Source organism: Nannobrachium achirus (assembly GCF_963921795.1).
Source record: "Nannobrachium achirus genome assembly, chromosome: 12".
NCBI lineage: Eukaryota > Metazoa > Chordata > Actinopteri > Myctophiformes > Myctophidae > Nannobrachium > Nannobrachium achirus.
Window position 1 is genome coordinate 27,905,172 of NC_137832.1, and position 18,773 is coordinate 27,923,944.

General features: G+C 40.5%; 1 protein-coding gene across 2 annotated transcripts; it reads right to left on the bottom strand.

The window, feature by feature from the left end:
• Positions 1–6,210: 6,210 nt before the first annotated feature.
• rhobtb2a (Rho related BTB domain containing 2a) lies at positions 6,211–18,549 on the bottom strand (the record flags this gene model as incomplete). Of its 2 annotated transcripts, none has more annotated exons than XM_080738127.1 (10): positions 6,211–6,416; positions 7,635–7,740; positions 7,887–7,975; positions 8,175–8,325; positions 11,636–11,754; positions 12,383–13,323; positions 13,660–13,845; positions 14,445–14,548; positions 16,298–16,499; positions 18,491–18,549. In XM_080738127.1, the coding sequence occupies 10 exons, from the start codon at positions 18,547–18,549 to the stop codon at positions 6,211–6,213; spliced, it is 2,163 nt and encodes a 720-aa protein (XP_080594253.1). The 2 variants fall into 2 exon arrangements, with proteins under 2 accessions (XP_080594253.1, XP_080594254.1); XM_080738128.1 differs by lacking the exon at positions 18,491–18,549 and adding an exon at positions 18,257–18,309.
• Positions 18,550–18,773: the final 224 nt, after the last annotated feature.

Below are 18,773 nucleotides of genomic sequence, written 5' to 3' on the forward strand. Positions count from 1 at the left end.
AAATGTCCTGTCCAGTACTTTTCAAAAGACTTTAAAGTAGCGTTGCTGCCACCAACTGGGAAAACCTGAGATAGCACATAGCAATATCATACGAGGACTGCACTGCACTGACTCGAGAGAGGTTGTGTTGTCGAGTCTGTAACAATAACAAACAACCAGTAGCAGCACAGACAGAGAAGAGACTTTTGACTAACGCGAAATAAAACAACGTATTACAAGTTTCCCAAATAATTATGTTTCGCGGTACAGTACCATCGAAACGGTCGATAAAGTTGCTTCCACTGTGCGCCGTCGTAGCAGGGGTGCGTAGTGTAGCCTACTCTGCTGCGCAGCAGGGACTGGCTGGCGTACTGTATTGCTTGTTGGAAAAGTTCCAGCTGGAGTAAGACGCCCCCAAAAGAACAGATCTACAAGCCAACAACGCGTCACGGCTCAACGCGTTGTTATCTTGTAGATCTGTTCTTTTTGGGACGCGACACCCTCGCGCGATGGAGGTGCATATGAGTGGTGTAAAGTAACTATATTACTGTTGCCTAGTACATTTACTAGAGACAGTCAAGGAAGTACCGTACTATTTGAGGCACTTTTACTTTACTGGAGTATTTCCAAATGTCAGTAGGCTACTTTTAGCCTACTTGAGTCTACTCCACATCATCTCTGAGGCAAATAATATATAGACTGGTTAATAAACCAGACTGCACAACACCACCCCCTGTTGGTAGTGGTGTGTGATAGAGTCTGATGCTTGCAGTTATATTTAGGCTACTTAACTTTGTCGATTTTGATTATTAATAAAAAACATGTATTAAACCACTTCATTTTGGCCATTTGAAAATAGCCGATCTACAAGCTCTGTGTGAGCTTGTAGATCTGCTATTCAAAAGATTTCCATACATTTGAAAACTTGTGAAATGCAAATGGGACATTCCGCATAAGAATAAAAGAGTAGCCTACTTTCTATACTTTTAGTAGCCTACTTTAAGCACATTTTGATAAAATACTTTTTTACTTTTACACAAGTAGCTACATTTTGATTTCACAGAGCAGTAGGCCTATAGATACTTTTACTCAAAAGATATGAGTACCTTTTCCACCACTGGTGGCCCATCATGCTTTAAAAGTCACCAAAGGAAGAGTGGGAATGTACGTTCTGCTACTTTATTTATTCAGTAAACATTATCACATTTTCAAGAACACGTGCTACAGAATTCCAAATTTACAGCTCCTAAAACAATATAACAACTTCAGAACAAACAACCCCAAAATACCTGTTGACTGGATCAAATATCAGCAGGCTTTGAACACTGAGAAAACATTCACTTTTTTCTTATTTTTTTTAAATGTTTTTATTATTATTTAATCAATCTCTTCAATTCAAGGCCTCTTAAACTATGCAATTGTAATTGTGCAGCATATTCTTTTCCTGGTTCTGCTAAAGCTCCCTTTGGTTTGTGCTTCTCTGCAGCTGTGATATTAGCACCCAAACATATTGAAAAGGGCCTTAGTGATGTCTATACTAATCTCTTATAAGCATTGGCATATCCTACCCTATTATGCTATTTGAATATGTACAGTAACCACAAACTGTTACAAAGGGTAACCAGAACGCTCGCCCCAAAACACACACGCCCCAATTTCTTTTTTTTCACTGACCTTTTGCCCCTAGCGGTTCTGGTATTCTTGTATTTACTGAGGTTAATGTTAGGAATACGTTTAGAGGCATAGTTTACTGAGGTTAAGTTTAGGAATAATGTTAAGGTTTTTGGCATAGTTTTACTGAGGTTATGTTTAGGAATAAGGTTAGGCTTAGGTATAGTTTTACTGAGGTTAGGAATACCTGGTGACGAGTGACGACCGTTCCGAGGTCGGCGGATTTGACCCGGGACGAGCGTTCTTGTCACCTATTCATACAAAGCAGTGCTAGTCTGTGGTTCCCATGTAAACTTCTTCTTAGTTTATGAAAAAAATAATTTTGAACTATGCAATAGCCCGTATGAATTCTTATGCCTCCTTTGAAAGGCAAGCCATGAAACAATTTATTTCAATAGAAGGTTATTTAATTAGAATCCAACTTTCAGTCAGTTCCAACTCTGAATCATCAGTTAGGGGCAGTGTGGCAGTTTCTTACTCTGTGGTGCTGCAGTGGCAGAATGAACAAGAAAAAAGGTTTAATGTAACTGATTGTTTGCCTATAACATTATCTGGATATTCCCATGGGTATATATAACTAATTTTACTGCACCTGAACAATTCTTTATGTATTTTATCTAACTAATGTCTAATTTTGTGGCTTGTAATTAGCTATCATGTCACTCTTACCTAGCGAGTTGCTGCAATTTGCTTTTCCCAAAGGAGAAACAACTGTGAGATCATTTTAACCTATTGATTCTGTTATTTTATCAGTGGTAACATTAGCCTTTTCATCTTTTATTGTGGTAAAGTCATCCCATAACATCAGTTGTGATATGTGCTTGTGCAATCCAGCAGACCAACATAGACACAGGCTGCCTGTTTTTCTCTCTTTCTTTCTTTCTCTCTCTCTCTTTAACAGTATGGCACGAGGGGCCCAACCATCTAGAACAGAGTTGGTATGTACAACATCTCTGTCCCCCAAAATGCAGACCAATCACTGCGCAGCTCACACTGCACACTACAGAGAACCACACAGCTCAGCTAACACTGCTACAGTCAATGTTAACACACAAAGCTCGCGTTGGCACATCATTGATGGTGATGTGTAGGCATGAATATATAATCTAACCCAATGCAAAAGGATGAATGAAAGCAATTCTCCCAATACGATAAAGAGATTTTAAGGTGTTAGCCAGATAACTGCAAATTAATTTGAAAAGCCTTTCCTCTCTGTCTCTTGTTTTATCAGAATTTTAATATTAACCTATTCTGACCAGATATGTACATAGCCACAGCCCGTTCTTTGTTTTGAATTAAGTTAATAGACGTAATATTAAATAATGAAAAATAATTTACAGTAGTTACTAGTTGACTAATGACTATTATTAATGATTAATGACTATTATTGAGTTTAAAATACTTCAGCTTAAACATTTCACCTGTTTTGTAGAGGAAGCAAGTTATTGAATTCTCAATTAGTATTAGTTGACATTGTAGTGTTTAGGAGAGTTGTTGCACCGTTGGTGGGGAACAATATTAGCTTATTTTATAATGATACTGACTCCCAATAGGACCTCATTACCATTATGCAATTTGCCTATTCCTAAATGATTAAACACATTTTTAATTCCCTGCATTCATTTAATGGGAGATGTCATTGATTGATGGTCTGTCATTACATTAGGTTAGTCTAGTGCGGTCTCAATGGCATTAAGAGGGCATAACATCTAAGGCCAAGCATTGTCCAAACTATCAAAAGCACGCTCTCACAGAGCACCCATATGTGAACACAATTATTTTACTGTCACAATTATGTAACATGTACACTTACATATACACATACAACCATGGTAGATGAACACACCTTTCGTTACACAAACTAGTAACAACAGTATCACTATTTACAGTACTGTAATGCCACAAACGTCACTGTACATTAAGGCATGAGGTGTCTTATTTAATGTACATCAGCAGAAGAAGTTTCACTGAGAAAGGAAATGCATGTCCGGTATGTAAATACGTGAAATTGATTACCGGTACCAGGAAGGCAAATTAAAAGATTTAAGCAATAAAAGCCCCTTCTGCAATCAAACCATAAATATGTATCACCAGTATCACCTCAAAATTGGGCACAATAGTTAACTGGCCAAAATAAAAGCAAAGCATACATGGATCAATTCAAACTGAAACTGACAGGTACATTGCGGGAGATTTATCACTCCACTTTTCATTTGGATAGGTTAGTCCACTTGTAAAAAAAACTGATATCCCCATTTATTTAGAAACACATTAAAGCATCTTAAAACAATGTGAAGCCACACAGCTTAGAGCACCAGCACCATCTAATCTGTATCTTAATGTTTAAAAATGACAAATAAATGATTTGGCAAGCCTTGTTCATGCAGCCTAGGACTTGATCCAGGATTCTTTTGTCAATTAACTGCCAAAATCCAATCTTTAAAGCTCCTTGTTGGTATCCAATAAGAAAATAAATCTAAAATCTTAACAATCAGTTTTTAAAGCAAGCCGTTCAACATGTGCTGCAAAGCAAATTCTGCTATCAATATTTTGTTATTTTAGTATTCTTTTTCCTATTATATAAGAAATGCATTTCAGTATTCTAGCATATTTTACTGGGTTCACCATAATGGCTTGGTATTTTCAATTCTACAAACTTTATTTTCTTGTGCTGTGTTAGTGCATTTAAACTACCTGTAATCATCATGTATATTACATTGCAAACATACTGTAACTGGAGGCCAGCACCAGGTAAAATATGAACTAATAGGAAGGTCACAATGGATATGCAAGCATTTCTGATAATCATACTTGACTGCAATTAGGATAGTCAAGTCTATGAGCAATTTACTGTATGTTTTAACTGAGAGATACTGTAGCTGGCTGCTCATAGCCTGCAGCACTCTAGGGTAACTGCACATTAGAGAGGAATGGAAATTACCCAGTACAATTCTTGTGATAGTCAATAAGCACCACAATTGTACAGTATAAACCAAACATGCCCCAGGCTATCTTTCAATCAAGCACAGCAGTGCAGCAGAGCGATCAATACACTTTCTTCAGCATGTGCCATGAAATGTGCAAAACAATTGAAGATATGAGTCATATGATTTCAATTGAGTCTCTTCATAATATTCCTTCAACAGTTTTAACACCATAATCCTATGGCCTGTCCAGGTGCCATTTTAATTCGCTGCAGCATGTTAGGACACTAGCTATTGTCCTCAGTGCCATCCAATGAGATGCTGCAACAGAAGATTCTTGTACAGTAGGTCTCTGTGGGGGAGAGTCCAGAAAGTGCTAGAGGAGTGTAGAAGCAGGATGAATGACTGTAACCCAGACAAAAGCAAGCCTCCCACACTTGTGTAACAGGCAACTGCATGCAATCATATCACGTCGTAGGATCATCCCAACAAATCTCTAAAAGGCCGATTTGGCATGTCAAGCACACCATCACAGAAGGATGATGGTGCGAGGAGTCACGTACAGCCAGACCTTCCAGGAAATACATTAGATTGGGTTAGGAATAGATGCTGATCAGGGTGACAGTGATTAAGTAGAATTGATCAAGTAAAAGTTTACATAGCCTACTACATACTATGCGTGCGGAACATGACAGGTTTGATCAAGTACATCTGGCAAATTTCAATGAAAGCTTTTATATGCTGGCTTTTTCTTCTTCTTCTTCTTTTCTTATAGAAAATACTGATATTCACTATTATTTGGGACCTCTTGTGTCAATTCAGAGGACACATTTTGCATTCATGTAAACTGAAGCCCTTTTGTGACGAGAGTCCACGTTTCAACACAATACTTTAATTATACCGAGCATACCCGACTCACATCACCATTAGCTGTGCGAGCTATACACAAACATTCATCAACAGAATGACTGTACAAAATAAAGCAGGCCATAAACCTGCCGGTGCAGTCATGTTCTCCTACTGAGGTTTAAGCTGTCATAATGTTGTTGTTTAACTGTGTATAACTTAAACCAGTCACTTCCTATATTGATTTTTATATTTATATATATTTGAGAAGATCATACTGTACATGTACATGCCATTTAGATTGTACAAACACTTAAGGGCAAAGTGTTAAATCTCTGAGATTTGAGTTCTGTGTTGAATTGCTGGTCATTACAGCTGATAAGCAGCACTTTGTTGTCAGTTATGGTAGTTTCATTAATTACAGTATGATCTTAGTCATGATTTCTAGCACAAAGGTTCTGTTCCAGCAGATTCCCCTTTATAAACTGAACTCAGGTCTCCCTTAGGTGGAGTATAGTTTATGATAATCAATAGATTGACTCTCATAGTCAGTACATTGCGATCGATGTTGTAGGCAAACATAAAAATCTAAAAACAGAAGCTCATCGCTTTCATTGTCAGGTTGAGCTGACTTTGCAAAGCCAGAAGAGGTACAGCTTGACTGCAGAGGCAGAAAATAGAAGCAGAGATTGCAGTCCTAAATTACAGGGCCCATGTCGCCAATGATGCTTATCCTCTATTATTTGCGACTGTGATCTGGAGAGTGGGCCTGCCTGACCTTACCACACCTTCAAATGACAGCCGAAGAACCAGGGGAAGGAGAGTTTGAAGAGGGGGATGAAGGAAGGTTCCAGAAGAGCCATTTGCGTTTACATTGTCGTCTCTGGTACAGGTAATCCTCCTTGTCCCGTTCCTTGCGCGCTCTTTGGTAGTGGTCGTCCTCCTTCAGGTACCACACGGGTGGCCATCTGTTTTTCTCAAAGTATTCCTGGTTTTCTACAGAGACAACAATTGACAAGCTTTAGGAAGTCCTACACATACTTTAGCATTTAGAAATGCTAAGGTTGTGACCATTGTCACAGTAGCCTTAAAAACAAAATCCTAGATTCTAATAAGGTAATATTTAGATATTGGTATTATGTTTAACATAAACCTAAGAGTTTCACATTTTGTTCTGACATAAATTACACACTTTACTATCTCAATCATGAATTTTAAAGCTGTTGTGCTTTTTTAAAAGTAAATGTATTTCCTCTCTTCAATTAATTAATTGTAAAGCGTATTGATATGTGCAGAATATCTTGTTGAACAAAGTGTGTTATCATTTTATTCTATTTTTATCAATTTCTTTCCCAATGTAAAACCTCCATGCTATTCTGCGGGTGGGAACCCATGACAGGGATAAACTTCTGGCCTGGCCTACAAAAGACATACCATCACTATTAGCACTCTATTATGATTTGCCTCCAAATGTAATCCATACTATAATTAGAGAGAGAGGTCAGTCAGTCAGTCAGTCAGTAGGTCACAAAATGCATTATCTATTCACTCGCTTCAGCGACTGATCTCAAATTTAACATGGCATTGGCCATTAGCATTATACACACGGTGACGGAGCCCGAATTTCATTTTTCCCAAAATTATAGCTATTTATTAGCGTTTCTTCACTCTACAGCCTGTTGTCAGGGTTACGGTCCGTTCCTCCAGGCCATGGGATCTGTAGCCCCGGGCCCACACACACCTCTCTCACAGTTAGGAATGTTGCAGTCTCTCTCACTCACTCTCTCTCTCTCTCTCTCTCTCTCTGCATGGGTCACGCATGCAACGGGTGATGTGTGTCTCATCTTCCAATGGGTATAGAAAAATTATGTGGAGCAAATACATCCTCATACTTCTATTCACCTAATTTAGCTGTTAAATTATTTGTATCCATCATAAATATACACTCCTCCATGGGCTGCTCCTTACATTATGATGATCCGACATATTCTCACGCACACACCATGCAGTTACAGTTACTTTCCCCATAACCCACACTCTGCACATATTTTGCAGCACATATATTCGAACGGGTAAGGTCTAGTATATCTTGATTTGTACCTTTTTTTGACTATATAATCTAGGTCTAACCCCAGGTGCCAAGGAAATGTGTCTAAACCTAACTTTAACCCTACGAGTATAAGCACTTTACTGGGTCAAGAAAGATTGTATTACCTGTAGATTTGGCCTTCATGTCTCGGGGAAACTTGCGGCACACACTGTTATAATTCGTACAGATGTGGTGAAGGCACCACCCAGTGAGCTGCTGGGCACAATGGAACTATCGAGAGATAATAATAGTACATCAATTATATCAGGTTTTTATTTACAGTGAAATAATTGCTTATCAAAACACCTTTTGCTCAACAATAATGTGTGCACTATGCTTTGTAGTTCCACTTTGCAATGACTGAGGGACAACTGTACCTGGGCCATATCCAAATAGACCAGAACATCTCCATCAATGTCGGCCCCCATCATAGCTGCCTCCATCAACACTGTCACTGTGTAGAGTTCTGAAACCACCAAGTCAATACCAGTCAATAAAAGAATAACATAACATAAAATTAGTAGAGTGTTAACTCTGAGGGCCCTATTTTGCCCCTATTTTTGTCTTAATTACCGGCAGGTCATATGTCTTATAAAATACTAAATCAGGATTAATGCAGTCCAATTGTTTATACAGTAGATTCTAATACTGAATAAAATGAAAACCTGTAAGTGCAACCAGGTGGGGGAGGCAAAGACGGTTGGCAAGAACAATGAGCTCCATGGCGTCGAGGTCAGGTCGAGAACAAAACCGCCCGGTGTAGAGATATTCTAGCACAGCCCGCATACAGCTGCGAGTTGTATTAGGAAACAACACCTAAAAGAAGAGGCAAAATGCAAAAAACAAGGCAATTCATCACTTACGGGCCTAGAACATACAACACAAGTGTTTCAAGATGATCTGTACTTTTGTATTTAAACATTTTTGTGTTTTCTGTTGCTATGTACAGTATATAGCAATATAATTGTTTTGTAATTTTTGAACAAATATTTGTAAGTTATTCTGGATTTAGAAGGCATTTTTAGAATCGGCCTCAGGTCTAAATGGGTTAATGTTTTTTTATGCCATGATAAAAAGGCTTTATAGAAAAAGCACATCATTCACACAGGAATTGTCACACCATTTCAGTGGAGTTCTGTGATAGCAGAGATTATTTGAGTAATTCTTAGTTGTACTTAGTTAGGAGTAAACAGCAAAAAAAAATCACACCCGTGTGAACTGAGCGGTGGTTTACCCACCTCATAGATCATGCGTACCGATTTTTGTGACATTTGAAGAAAATATGTAGGAAAAGGAGCAAAAAGTGTGTTTTGGAAAAAATTCAAGATGGCGGAAAATCTATCCTGGCGCAAATGGGCGTGGCCTATATGGGGAGATGCGTCTTGACCCAAGGAATCCAGGGAAAAAAGAATTTTAATTTTCCGATCTACGGTTCAAGAGTTACGGGGCGAAACGCAAAGTGGGCCGTTATAGCGCCACCATGAGGCCGAGTGATGTAATTATTTTTGGATTCATTCTTAAAATCATTATGAATCTCCTCTCCGAGGTTTGAAACTGTAGCTCCTATGGTTTACGAGAGAAAAATACTTGAAAGTGATTTCTTGCATTGTCCCATTTTAAGTCAATGGGGACAATTAAGCGTCGTTTTTTGCCGATTACGTCGGCATGGTAAGGCGGATCGGAACGAAAGGTAATAGCACACCATTCCCGGCCGAGCCGCACATTTTGATGTATATATTGCGCGAGTGGCGTAAATGGTGCGGCACTAGTTACGCGCCGAAGTTTAGGCTACATACAGACAGACACGGACGGACGGACGGAGACCCACACACACGGCCACGTATAGGAGCGTTGTGACCACCGCTCAAAAATAAGAATATATGAGTATTACAGTATTGGGCTGACATGCCTTACCTGAGCTATACTGTAGCTTCCCTACTATTATAAGACTTTGACACATTTACATGTACAGTACTGAACAGTATGTACTGTAGCCTACTGTATTTTCTTTTTGAGCGGTGGTCACAACGCTCCTATACGTGGCCGTGTGTGTGGGTCTCCGTCCGTGTCTGTTTGTATGTAGCCTAAACTTCGGCGCGTAACTAGTGCCGCACCATTTACGCCACTCGCGCAATATATACATCAAAATGTGCGGCTCGGCCGGGAATGGTGTGCTATTACCTTTCGTTCCGATCCGCCTTACCATGCCGACGTAATCGGCAAAAAACGACGCTTAATTGTCCCCATTGACTTATAATGGGACAATGCAAGAAATCACTTTCAAGTATTTTTCTCTCGTAAACCATAGGAGCTACAGTTTCAAACCTCGGAGAGGAGATTCATAATGATTTTAAGAATGAATCGAAAAATAATTACATCACTCGGCCTCATGGTGGCGCTATAACGGCCCACTTTACGTTTTGCCCCGTAACTCTTGAACCGTAGATCGGAAAATTAAAATTCTTTTTTCCCTGGATTCCTTGGGTCAAGACGCATCTCCCCATATAGGCCACGCCCATTTGCGCCAGGATAGATTTTCCGCCATCTTGAATTTTCTCCAAAACACACTTTTTGCTCCTTTTCCTACATATTTTCTTCAAATGTCACAAAAATCGGTACACATGATCTATGAGGTGGGTAAACCACCGCTCAGTTCACACGGGTGTGATTTTGTTTTACTCTGGACTGGAGATTTAATGCTTGGCATGGATTGTGTCCACAGAACAAACTAATCATGTTACACCAGATTTGTGCTCCTAATTGTCTCCACCAGCCGAAGGCTGAGGGAGAGTATGTTTTCCCCTCCGTCCGTCCGTCCGTCCGTGCGTGCGTCCGTCCGTCCGTCCGTTTGTCCGTTACCAGCTAATCTCCGGCGCCGTTGGCCCGGTCGCTGCCAAACTGTGCACACACACTCCCTCGATACCAATTCAGAACCTCTGCCCCAAATATTTCACATGGGCCTGTTCTAGCGCCACCAGGAGGCCGACTTTTGCAAAACTAACTTTTGCCAGTACTCCTACAGATTTTGTCCAAAAATCACGTAAATCAGTAGACAGTATCTCTACAGTCATGTGATCGACATGGATGTGTCAGATTTTCCATATTCCATCCTGATTGGCTAAAACTGGCTTTCAAAGTTTGCAGGATTGGTCAGTTTTGAATAAAATGCCTGAAATCCTGAACGCAGTGTGCGATTTTGGTGAAATTGTGCATGCACATTCCCAATAGGCAGAGGAATAAATGCCACTTAAGAAAAATCAAATCAGCCTCATGGTGGCGCTATAACAGGCCGATTCATGTTTTCACCTATAACTCCACTTATTGTGAAATTGTGCACGCACATTCCCACTAGGCTGAGGAAGAAATGCCACATCAAACTTTTCAAATCAGCCTCATGGTGGCGCTATAACAGGCTGCCTGGCCTGGTGGAGACCTGTGCTCGGAAGAGCACTGCTTCTAGTTAAGTTATACTTTGCACAGAGAAAAGTAGATGTGTGTTGTTCGTTTGGTTTGTGACTCCATTGTTTTGTGCAGCGTCATTTCATAAATGTTTGAAATGTATTTTTCATACAACATTTACAGGTTTTTTGTAGAATTATCACTAGAATTATTTCAACCACATTTGCCCACAGTGGAAGAATGGATTGATATAATTCATGTACATAATATGACATAATATAAAGGAAAGACTATTTTTGGATATGGACTAAATGTATGTTAAACCTATTCAATCAGATCTTTGTTAAAAAAATTGAAAATGTGATTTATTTTGTATTTGCTCCACAACTTTATTTCTATTCTTTCTCACTAATGTGATAAGTCGTGTGATAGTTCCCAATGTTCATCCTTTCATCCTGTCTTTCTGTTTAAATCGTTTAAATCGATTTTACTTTATTCAATAAAAAAAGGTAAAGTACTGGTCAAGAAAATATTGTGTTTCAAACAGGGAAAATTGAAGTATGACAATGCTGGAATACATATCATTTTGACGGTAACACTGTTGTGAATAAGAAAGAAAAAACAGAATGAATACATTTGGAATTAGTCTACTTAGATGAGACTTGTTTTATCCTTGATCCTGCTGTGGAAACCTGCCTTGTCTTGGGCTGTACACAGAATGCCATACCTCTTTGGTGCAGCTCTCCACAAAAGGCCCACCGAACATAGCTGCCATCCAATCACAGCTAGAGATGAGCAAGGGCTTATGGGCCATTATCGTGCCATCGTCCAACTTGAAGACAACATCTGCAACACCAAAATTACACACCAACATTACATCTTGTGCTTTCTGGTGACACTAAGTGGCTTTATTCAGTACTAACATCATCTAGCACAGGGGTCTTCCAACGTTTTCAGGCCAAGGACCCCTTTGTTGAGAGAGATATGAAGCAGGGACCCACAGAACCTGTTAATAGATTCCATATAGTTCCATCGTTTGACAGCACAATCATCAATTTATTTTGGATTTGTGTCAATTTGTGTTTTCAAATATTTAACCACTTGAACTGTCAATACTTAAAAGACTTGACCTTTCACTCTGTACCTAGTCTGCTCTTTTTCCCCTCTACACCAAAGCTCTTTGACAAAAATAGGCGATCTACAAGCTCACATGAGCTTGTGGATCTGCTTTTTTAGGCAAAGGTTCTCCGAATATGGAGGCTAGGGTTCAAGTGGTTAATAAAAAAAGGAAAAGAGAAAAAATAAGTTTCTATCACACAAAAATTTGGAGGACCCCCTGTAGTAACTCTGAAGACACCCTAGGGGGCCCGGACGCCCTGTTGAAGACCCCTGATCTAGCATCTTACATACAGTAGATTCCAAAAACATAATAACAAACAGTTATATCAAAAAACTAAATAAGATATCTTCTCACCAGAGAAGGTGCCTTTGGCCAAACACTCTTTCACTCTGTTGGTGCGTCGTACGTGGAAGGCTTTGGTGATTTCCTGGTTCATGAAGGCTTCATTGTTGAGTATGTTTGCCACCATCATCCGCAAGTCAAAGACCTCCAAGAGCTCGGCGATATGTGCAATATGCATTAGCTCTTTCTCGTGTTCGTCCAGCTGACCGGTGTACAAGTAGCGAAGCACGGCCCGGAAAGGGCCAAGCTGCATGGACTGGTCCATGTGCACCACGGTCATAAGCCTGGGGCAGTAGGTTACGGGGTCATCCACCAACTCCTCCTGGATGCTGACAAAGGCCCTACTCCAGGAGGCTAATAACCTGCCCCGTCGGCCCCCTGCAGTGTCCTTCAGGGTTCCATCACTGGTGCAGGCCCGCAGATTAGCCTTGTCCCCGTCATCAATGCTCTCACACACATCGAAGCTCGCGGCACGCATCAGCAGCTCGCGGCCAGAGAGCGGAGCACGCAGGGGCTTGTCTGACTCCTCGGGGCGCGAGTCCATGATAAAGAGGTCATAGAACTTTGAGGAGGATGTTGCCAAGTAGATCTTGTGCGCAAAGATTTTCTGTCGCTCCTGTAGCACCAGGATCACGTCAGCACAGTGGGGGTCCTCCAGGAGACGTGCTGGGTGCTCCTCTGTGGTGGATGGCGGAGGGGGCACAGTGATGATAGGTGGTGGAGGTTTAGGTGGCAAGAAGGGGGCCTGGAGGAGAGGTCGCTGCACGTTTCGTAGGTGGGACTTCCAAAATTGCAAGTGACGGCGTGAGATTAGCGCAGCTCGGATGGCATTATCAAAAACGTCCTTAACTCCAAACTGAGCTACAACACTCGTCTCATAATATGGCACTCCCAGCTCCTTGGCTACCTCACGGCCCCTTTCTGGAGGCAGAATCTCATTAGACTTAATGGGTCTGGAAGAAAGAAAAAAGCACTGAACTGAACCACAGCTGGTACTGTTTCAACATTATACAAATATTATAAACAAGGAAAGACGCATAATGCATTAATAATCTTAGGTATCAATTTCCACAGCAGGTGTAGATAATTAGATATTGTGATCACACGGTATGCATCTAGATATTATCCTTCATGTTTTAGGGAACGCTCATTATTATTTTATTGCTCATTTTGTAATTTAGTATATCATGACGACCGAATACTAAGTAGCATTCTTAATGAAATACCATTATACTTGAGAAATATTTCAAAATCCTGGTGTTAAACCAACAGTCCTTGTGAACAGTTACCTTGCTAAAGGTCTCCGTGCCCTGTTGACGGCTTCCAGATCAGCATAACGGAGATCCAGCTGACAGCCCACCAAGATGACAGGAGCACGGGGGCAGAAGTGCTTGATCTCATTGTACCACATGGTCTTCACATGGTACAGAGAGTTGGGGTTGGCAATGGAGAAACACAAGACCACTACATCAGACCTGAAGGGAGGAAGAGGAGAAGTGGTCCTGATTCTGTTTATTTAACATCAGATGTGTAGGCAGCGGTGTTAAAATATTTTCAAATACTCTTGTCATTGTGAATGAGTAGCTTGGTCCTCACTTTGATGAGAATCCAAATGTGATACCATATTTAACCAAGTAACTGTTACTCAGAGTAGTCTTTAGAAGACCTAGTTTTGCTCTTTCAATTGAGTTTTGACATTTACTAAGATTAATATTCAAGTAAGAGTAGTTCTAATTTAGTAGAAAGGGAGTCTACGGCCGCGCCTTAGCAAAATGAAGGTGAGCCTGGTGCATCACAGGAGCAAGACAACAGCATATAGAGAGAATAAACTGGAGCAGCTCATACATTTATTAAGGTGTACAAAGTACCCAAAGTATTGACTGACGTTTCAAAGCAGAGTCCAGGAAGATGCAGTAGCATCAACACATTTACAATACAAACATCATACTTTTTGTATTTATTACCTTGGCTTAATAAAATAGACTTCAATTGTCAGAGCTGCTCCAGTGTCTTCTCCTTATAGTTCTAATTTAGTATTCCTCCCACGCTTGTCTGTAGGTGATGATAAGCTTACCTGCCATATGCAAAACGACGGTCCTTGTGATGGTCCCCAAAGGTATCCCAGAGGCGAAGTGAGACACTGACATCGTCTACCACATCTCTAGAGCGCTCTAGAACCTAATAACAGAGTAGAAAATGTATGCACGTATTAATACAAAGAATAAACGAGACAAAAAGCATATAAAAATTAAGTGAGAGTCAAAAGCACATCTTTGCAAACAAGGAAACCATAAAACAAATTACCGTAAATAATTCATGCACTTAATGGCAAACAAGAAAAAGACAATAAATCAAGTCACAGATTTAATGCTTAAAGAGGTGGTGCCATAGTTTTGTACTTTTTCTGTTTTGTATGTGTCTATAGAATTAACATTACTCTAACTGACCCCCAGTTGTGGTTGTAATATGCAAATATGTCATCCTTGTGTAATTTTGGTTACTTCCTGAAAGCTGAAAGCTTCTGAGTCAAAAGGCCCGATTGAAATATAATGATATAATGACCATAATATCACCCCTACCCTTTTTACCATTCAATTGCAGCTCTGGGTGTGACTTCAGCTAGGTTACTTAATGAGCAGGTGGGTGCGGCTAAATAAAAACGTTTTTTTTTTTTTTTTTTATCTTTCTCCATGTATAATCATAATACCTGATGATTATGTTGTGGGGGGGGGAATCAAAGCAAAAAACTGTTTCAACAACGGAGGTGTGGTGTCTGATGCGGACTTGAGCCATGAGAGGCACTGCGAGCGAGCTCAGGCGAGCTCAGGCGAGCAAGTCGGCGTGCGGAACGTGGCAAGGTCCACTTCAGCTATTCAAATGATGTCTCGATACAGCAGCGTAAATCATACCCCCCTCTAGTCTCTGTCAAATATGGCCGAGTATAGGTTCTGGTGGCCAGAAATACTTGGTGGGTCAGAACGTTCGGAGGTCGCAGGATTTGTAGGTCCAACCATTCCGAGGTCCCTGGATTTGTGGGCCTGACCGTTCCGAGCTCATCGGATTTGACTGAGGTGAGTGGACTTTGGCCAGACATACGTGGGTCCGACCGTTCAGACATCGCCGGATTTGACCTGGAGTGACCGTTCTTATATTCGTTCAGATTATGGGAAGGCATTGTGGACTCCCCACTATTAGCATGAGTGAATACAGCTTGCTCCACAAGCTGGTAAAATACTTTGTTTTACTTGCTGCCACAACTGGGAAAAAAATGTCCTTCACAATTGTAACAATCCCCCCTTTCAGAAGCATTGGTTGAACGAATTGACATTCTATTGTACTTCAGAAAATATATTATACAATGGGGGTTCTATCTATGTTCCCCAGGTTCTATGTTCCCCACAGGTTAACCAGCTTTAGTTTTACTGAGGTTAGGGATAGGGTTAGGCCGGGTTAGGATTGTTAGGTTTAGGTGGTAAGTGGGGAACATAGAACCTGGGGAACATAGGTTTAATTCACTTTAATAATAATCTTTATTGTCCCCAAAGGGGTATTTTGTAACCTGTACATAGTTTGTACCTTCTCTTGTGTGGGTGAACTTTTCTTTGTTCTGACTGTTTTGATTTCTTTTTATTTCCTTTTGCTTTATTGTATAGCTTGTCATGTCTTTGTAAACAAAAACATGGGAATGACATTTGTCTAAATACAAATCTCTTCTCAACAAAACAATTTCAGCCTAATGAGCAATGGGCCAAATTATTATTATTTATCAGTAGTTAGTGAAGCTCAGTTAATGTTATACTTCGTCGCACAAGTGTCGCTTACCAAAAAAGGTACTTTTTGACGAGTTTGAAAGACAGATTAAAGGCACAAGCAGGACAAAAATGTGAGTGGTGAGCATATTACAATCGGAATCCACGGATTACTTACTTCCTGGCAAACTCTGTACTGGTCAATTGCCCAGACTGTGGGAACATGTGTGGCGAGAAGCTGGTACTGTGTAAGCGTGGCATTGCAGGCCCGGGCACAGATAAGCCGGGTCTTCCCAACAGCATTGTCTCCTACCACCACACACTTGATAGTTTCAACGTTTGGCCTCTCATAGTCCATATCAGAATCTGTCAACTGGGACCTGTCACAGTGTAAAGATTCAGACATTATTTCCAACATTTTGTCGAAGAAATTGATGCAGCCCCTATTATTTTACTATTCACTTATGCAGTAGAACATGACAAATCAATACAGCAATTAGACCCTTTGACTTTAATCTGCATTGCTCATTCAGTCTGCAGAGCTATCAATGGAACGTCATGTCATGTGACTGCTCTGTGAAAGTAGCTGGCTGTGCCAATTCACAATTTCCCTTGTCCTTGTTCTTGAGACAGAGAAGAGGATTTAAAGAGACAACCCAACAGCAGACCAGACAATGTTCAAATAGTGCAAATCTCTCAGTCACATCTGAACGATAATAAAACAAATTCCTTTTTGAGTATAATCAAATAAAGAGATATTTTTAGCTTTATTAAGTGCATGAAGGCTGATGCAACCAAGCCAATTCTGTAATTTCATCCATCAGCTGCAAGAACACTACCCGTCCTCGCTTGCATTTCCTGGTCAAATCATGTCATGACCAATTATGCTCAAGCTGGCTCTGTGCAATAGACTGCTGACTCACAAATACAACAGCAACTTTACTCAATTTAAAGACAGAATTAGATAAATAGACTGTTTTGTAATCTCTTGAAAATGGGCCCATACTGTATGTTGGCATCCTGGCACCTTTGTATCAGTCCCTGCCAGACCATCATGCATAAAATAGTCTGTTAAATCAACTCTTTAAACCCCTTTGATTTTGAATTATTTAGTGAGTAAATTAAGAGAACATAATGACCCTGGAATGGCCTGGATTGTCAAATTGATGATCCATCAGTCCGTCTTGTAATACAGTGTTACAAGATAGTAGTTGTTCTCCCATTCACCTTCTAACCTGTTATCTGAATGCTTTCCAACAGCCCATGCACTTGCCAATTTGATCCAACATATTTGATGCTGCAGTTCAGGGAACATGTTCCATTCATAAAAAATAGACCCATTCATGGTTGGGCTGCGTATGTCTTTTGGATAAACAAAACAAAACACCATTTTAGATGGTCACAATCACAAACCATTAAAAAGCATTGCGTTTCCCACACAATTTACGTCTAATAATGGGAAAATCTAGCATTATGTACAACCATTCAGGAATAGTAGCCACAAAATATGAACTATTGCTCACTGACACGAAATAAAGATAGGCTAATATATTTATCAAGAGGGTGTCTGACAAGACAACCACTTTGATTCTCATAGCTTCAGTCGATCCTAGCCCTGAATACAGGACGGTCATATACATGATATGACCGTCCTGTATTCAGGGCTAAGTCGATCCTATAGCCTACATAAAGCATTTATAACATCCTATAAAGGTCTAATAAGCATTAGATGCAGAAGGGTATTTTGGGCATCATGAAACAGTAGCTATACTCACCTGCGCTTTGCAAGAGGTTAACAAAACTAGTCTATTTAATATTGGGCGCAGGTGAGCACTGAGCGAAAATCTATTGAGTCTTACCTTCTTAGGCTAGACAAACATGATACCATAAACTTGCAAAACATCCACACAAATCTATCTAAGCTATCCAACATTGTTTTCGTCTCGGTAGTATTTTTCCAAGCAAATCTACATTGCGCAACCCAGGAATGTATAAATTGGTGTGAATAGGCAAAGGCTTCCAGACCATACACATTACATTACACACACATGAACAGATCATCGATATATGCATATGCCCGCTGTGGACATGTCAAAAACAACACAAGAGATGATAGGATTTGCCGAGCATATTATACCGGTGGAGAATTCCCTTTTCCAACAACAAGTCAGGTCGCTGGTCGCTCGGCGCCGCTGCATTACTCGTTATGTAACATCCAGTATATAGGGCTTCCAAAGCGGTGTTTAGCGTAGCCTACTGTTTATTTGGACCTGTGAATGCAGGCTGCATTCCCAAAACATCCACATCATCCACTGCAACCTCTTGATTTACTTGGTTACGCTGCACAAAACATGCCTCTGTTTCTCCTTACCGCAACATAAGGAAGTGGTGCATGGGATTGGTCGATGAAAGAGACGAAGAGGGCTCCATTGGATGCGGCTTGCACCTGACGGCAGCTCGAATGTAACCTCATCTTCAAGGCAAGGTTAAGGAGGCTTGAGAATAGGCGGTCGGCCGCAGATGTTTTCAAGGAAAGTAACGGTAAAAACGGCTGCACTGCAACGCCAAAATGCGTAGAGCGGTTGTCAGTCAGGCAGAGTCGCAGCCCAACAAGGAACCACCTCCAGTCAGTCAGTCTGTCAGGCGATGTAAAG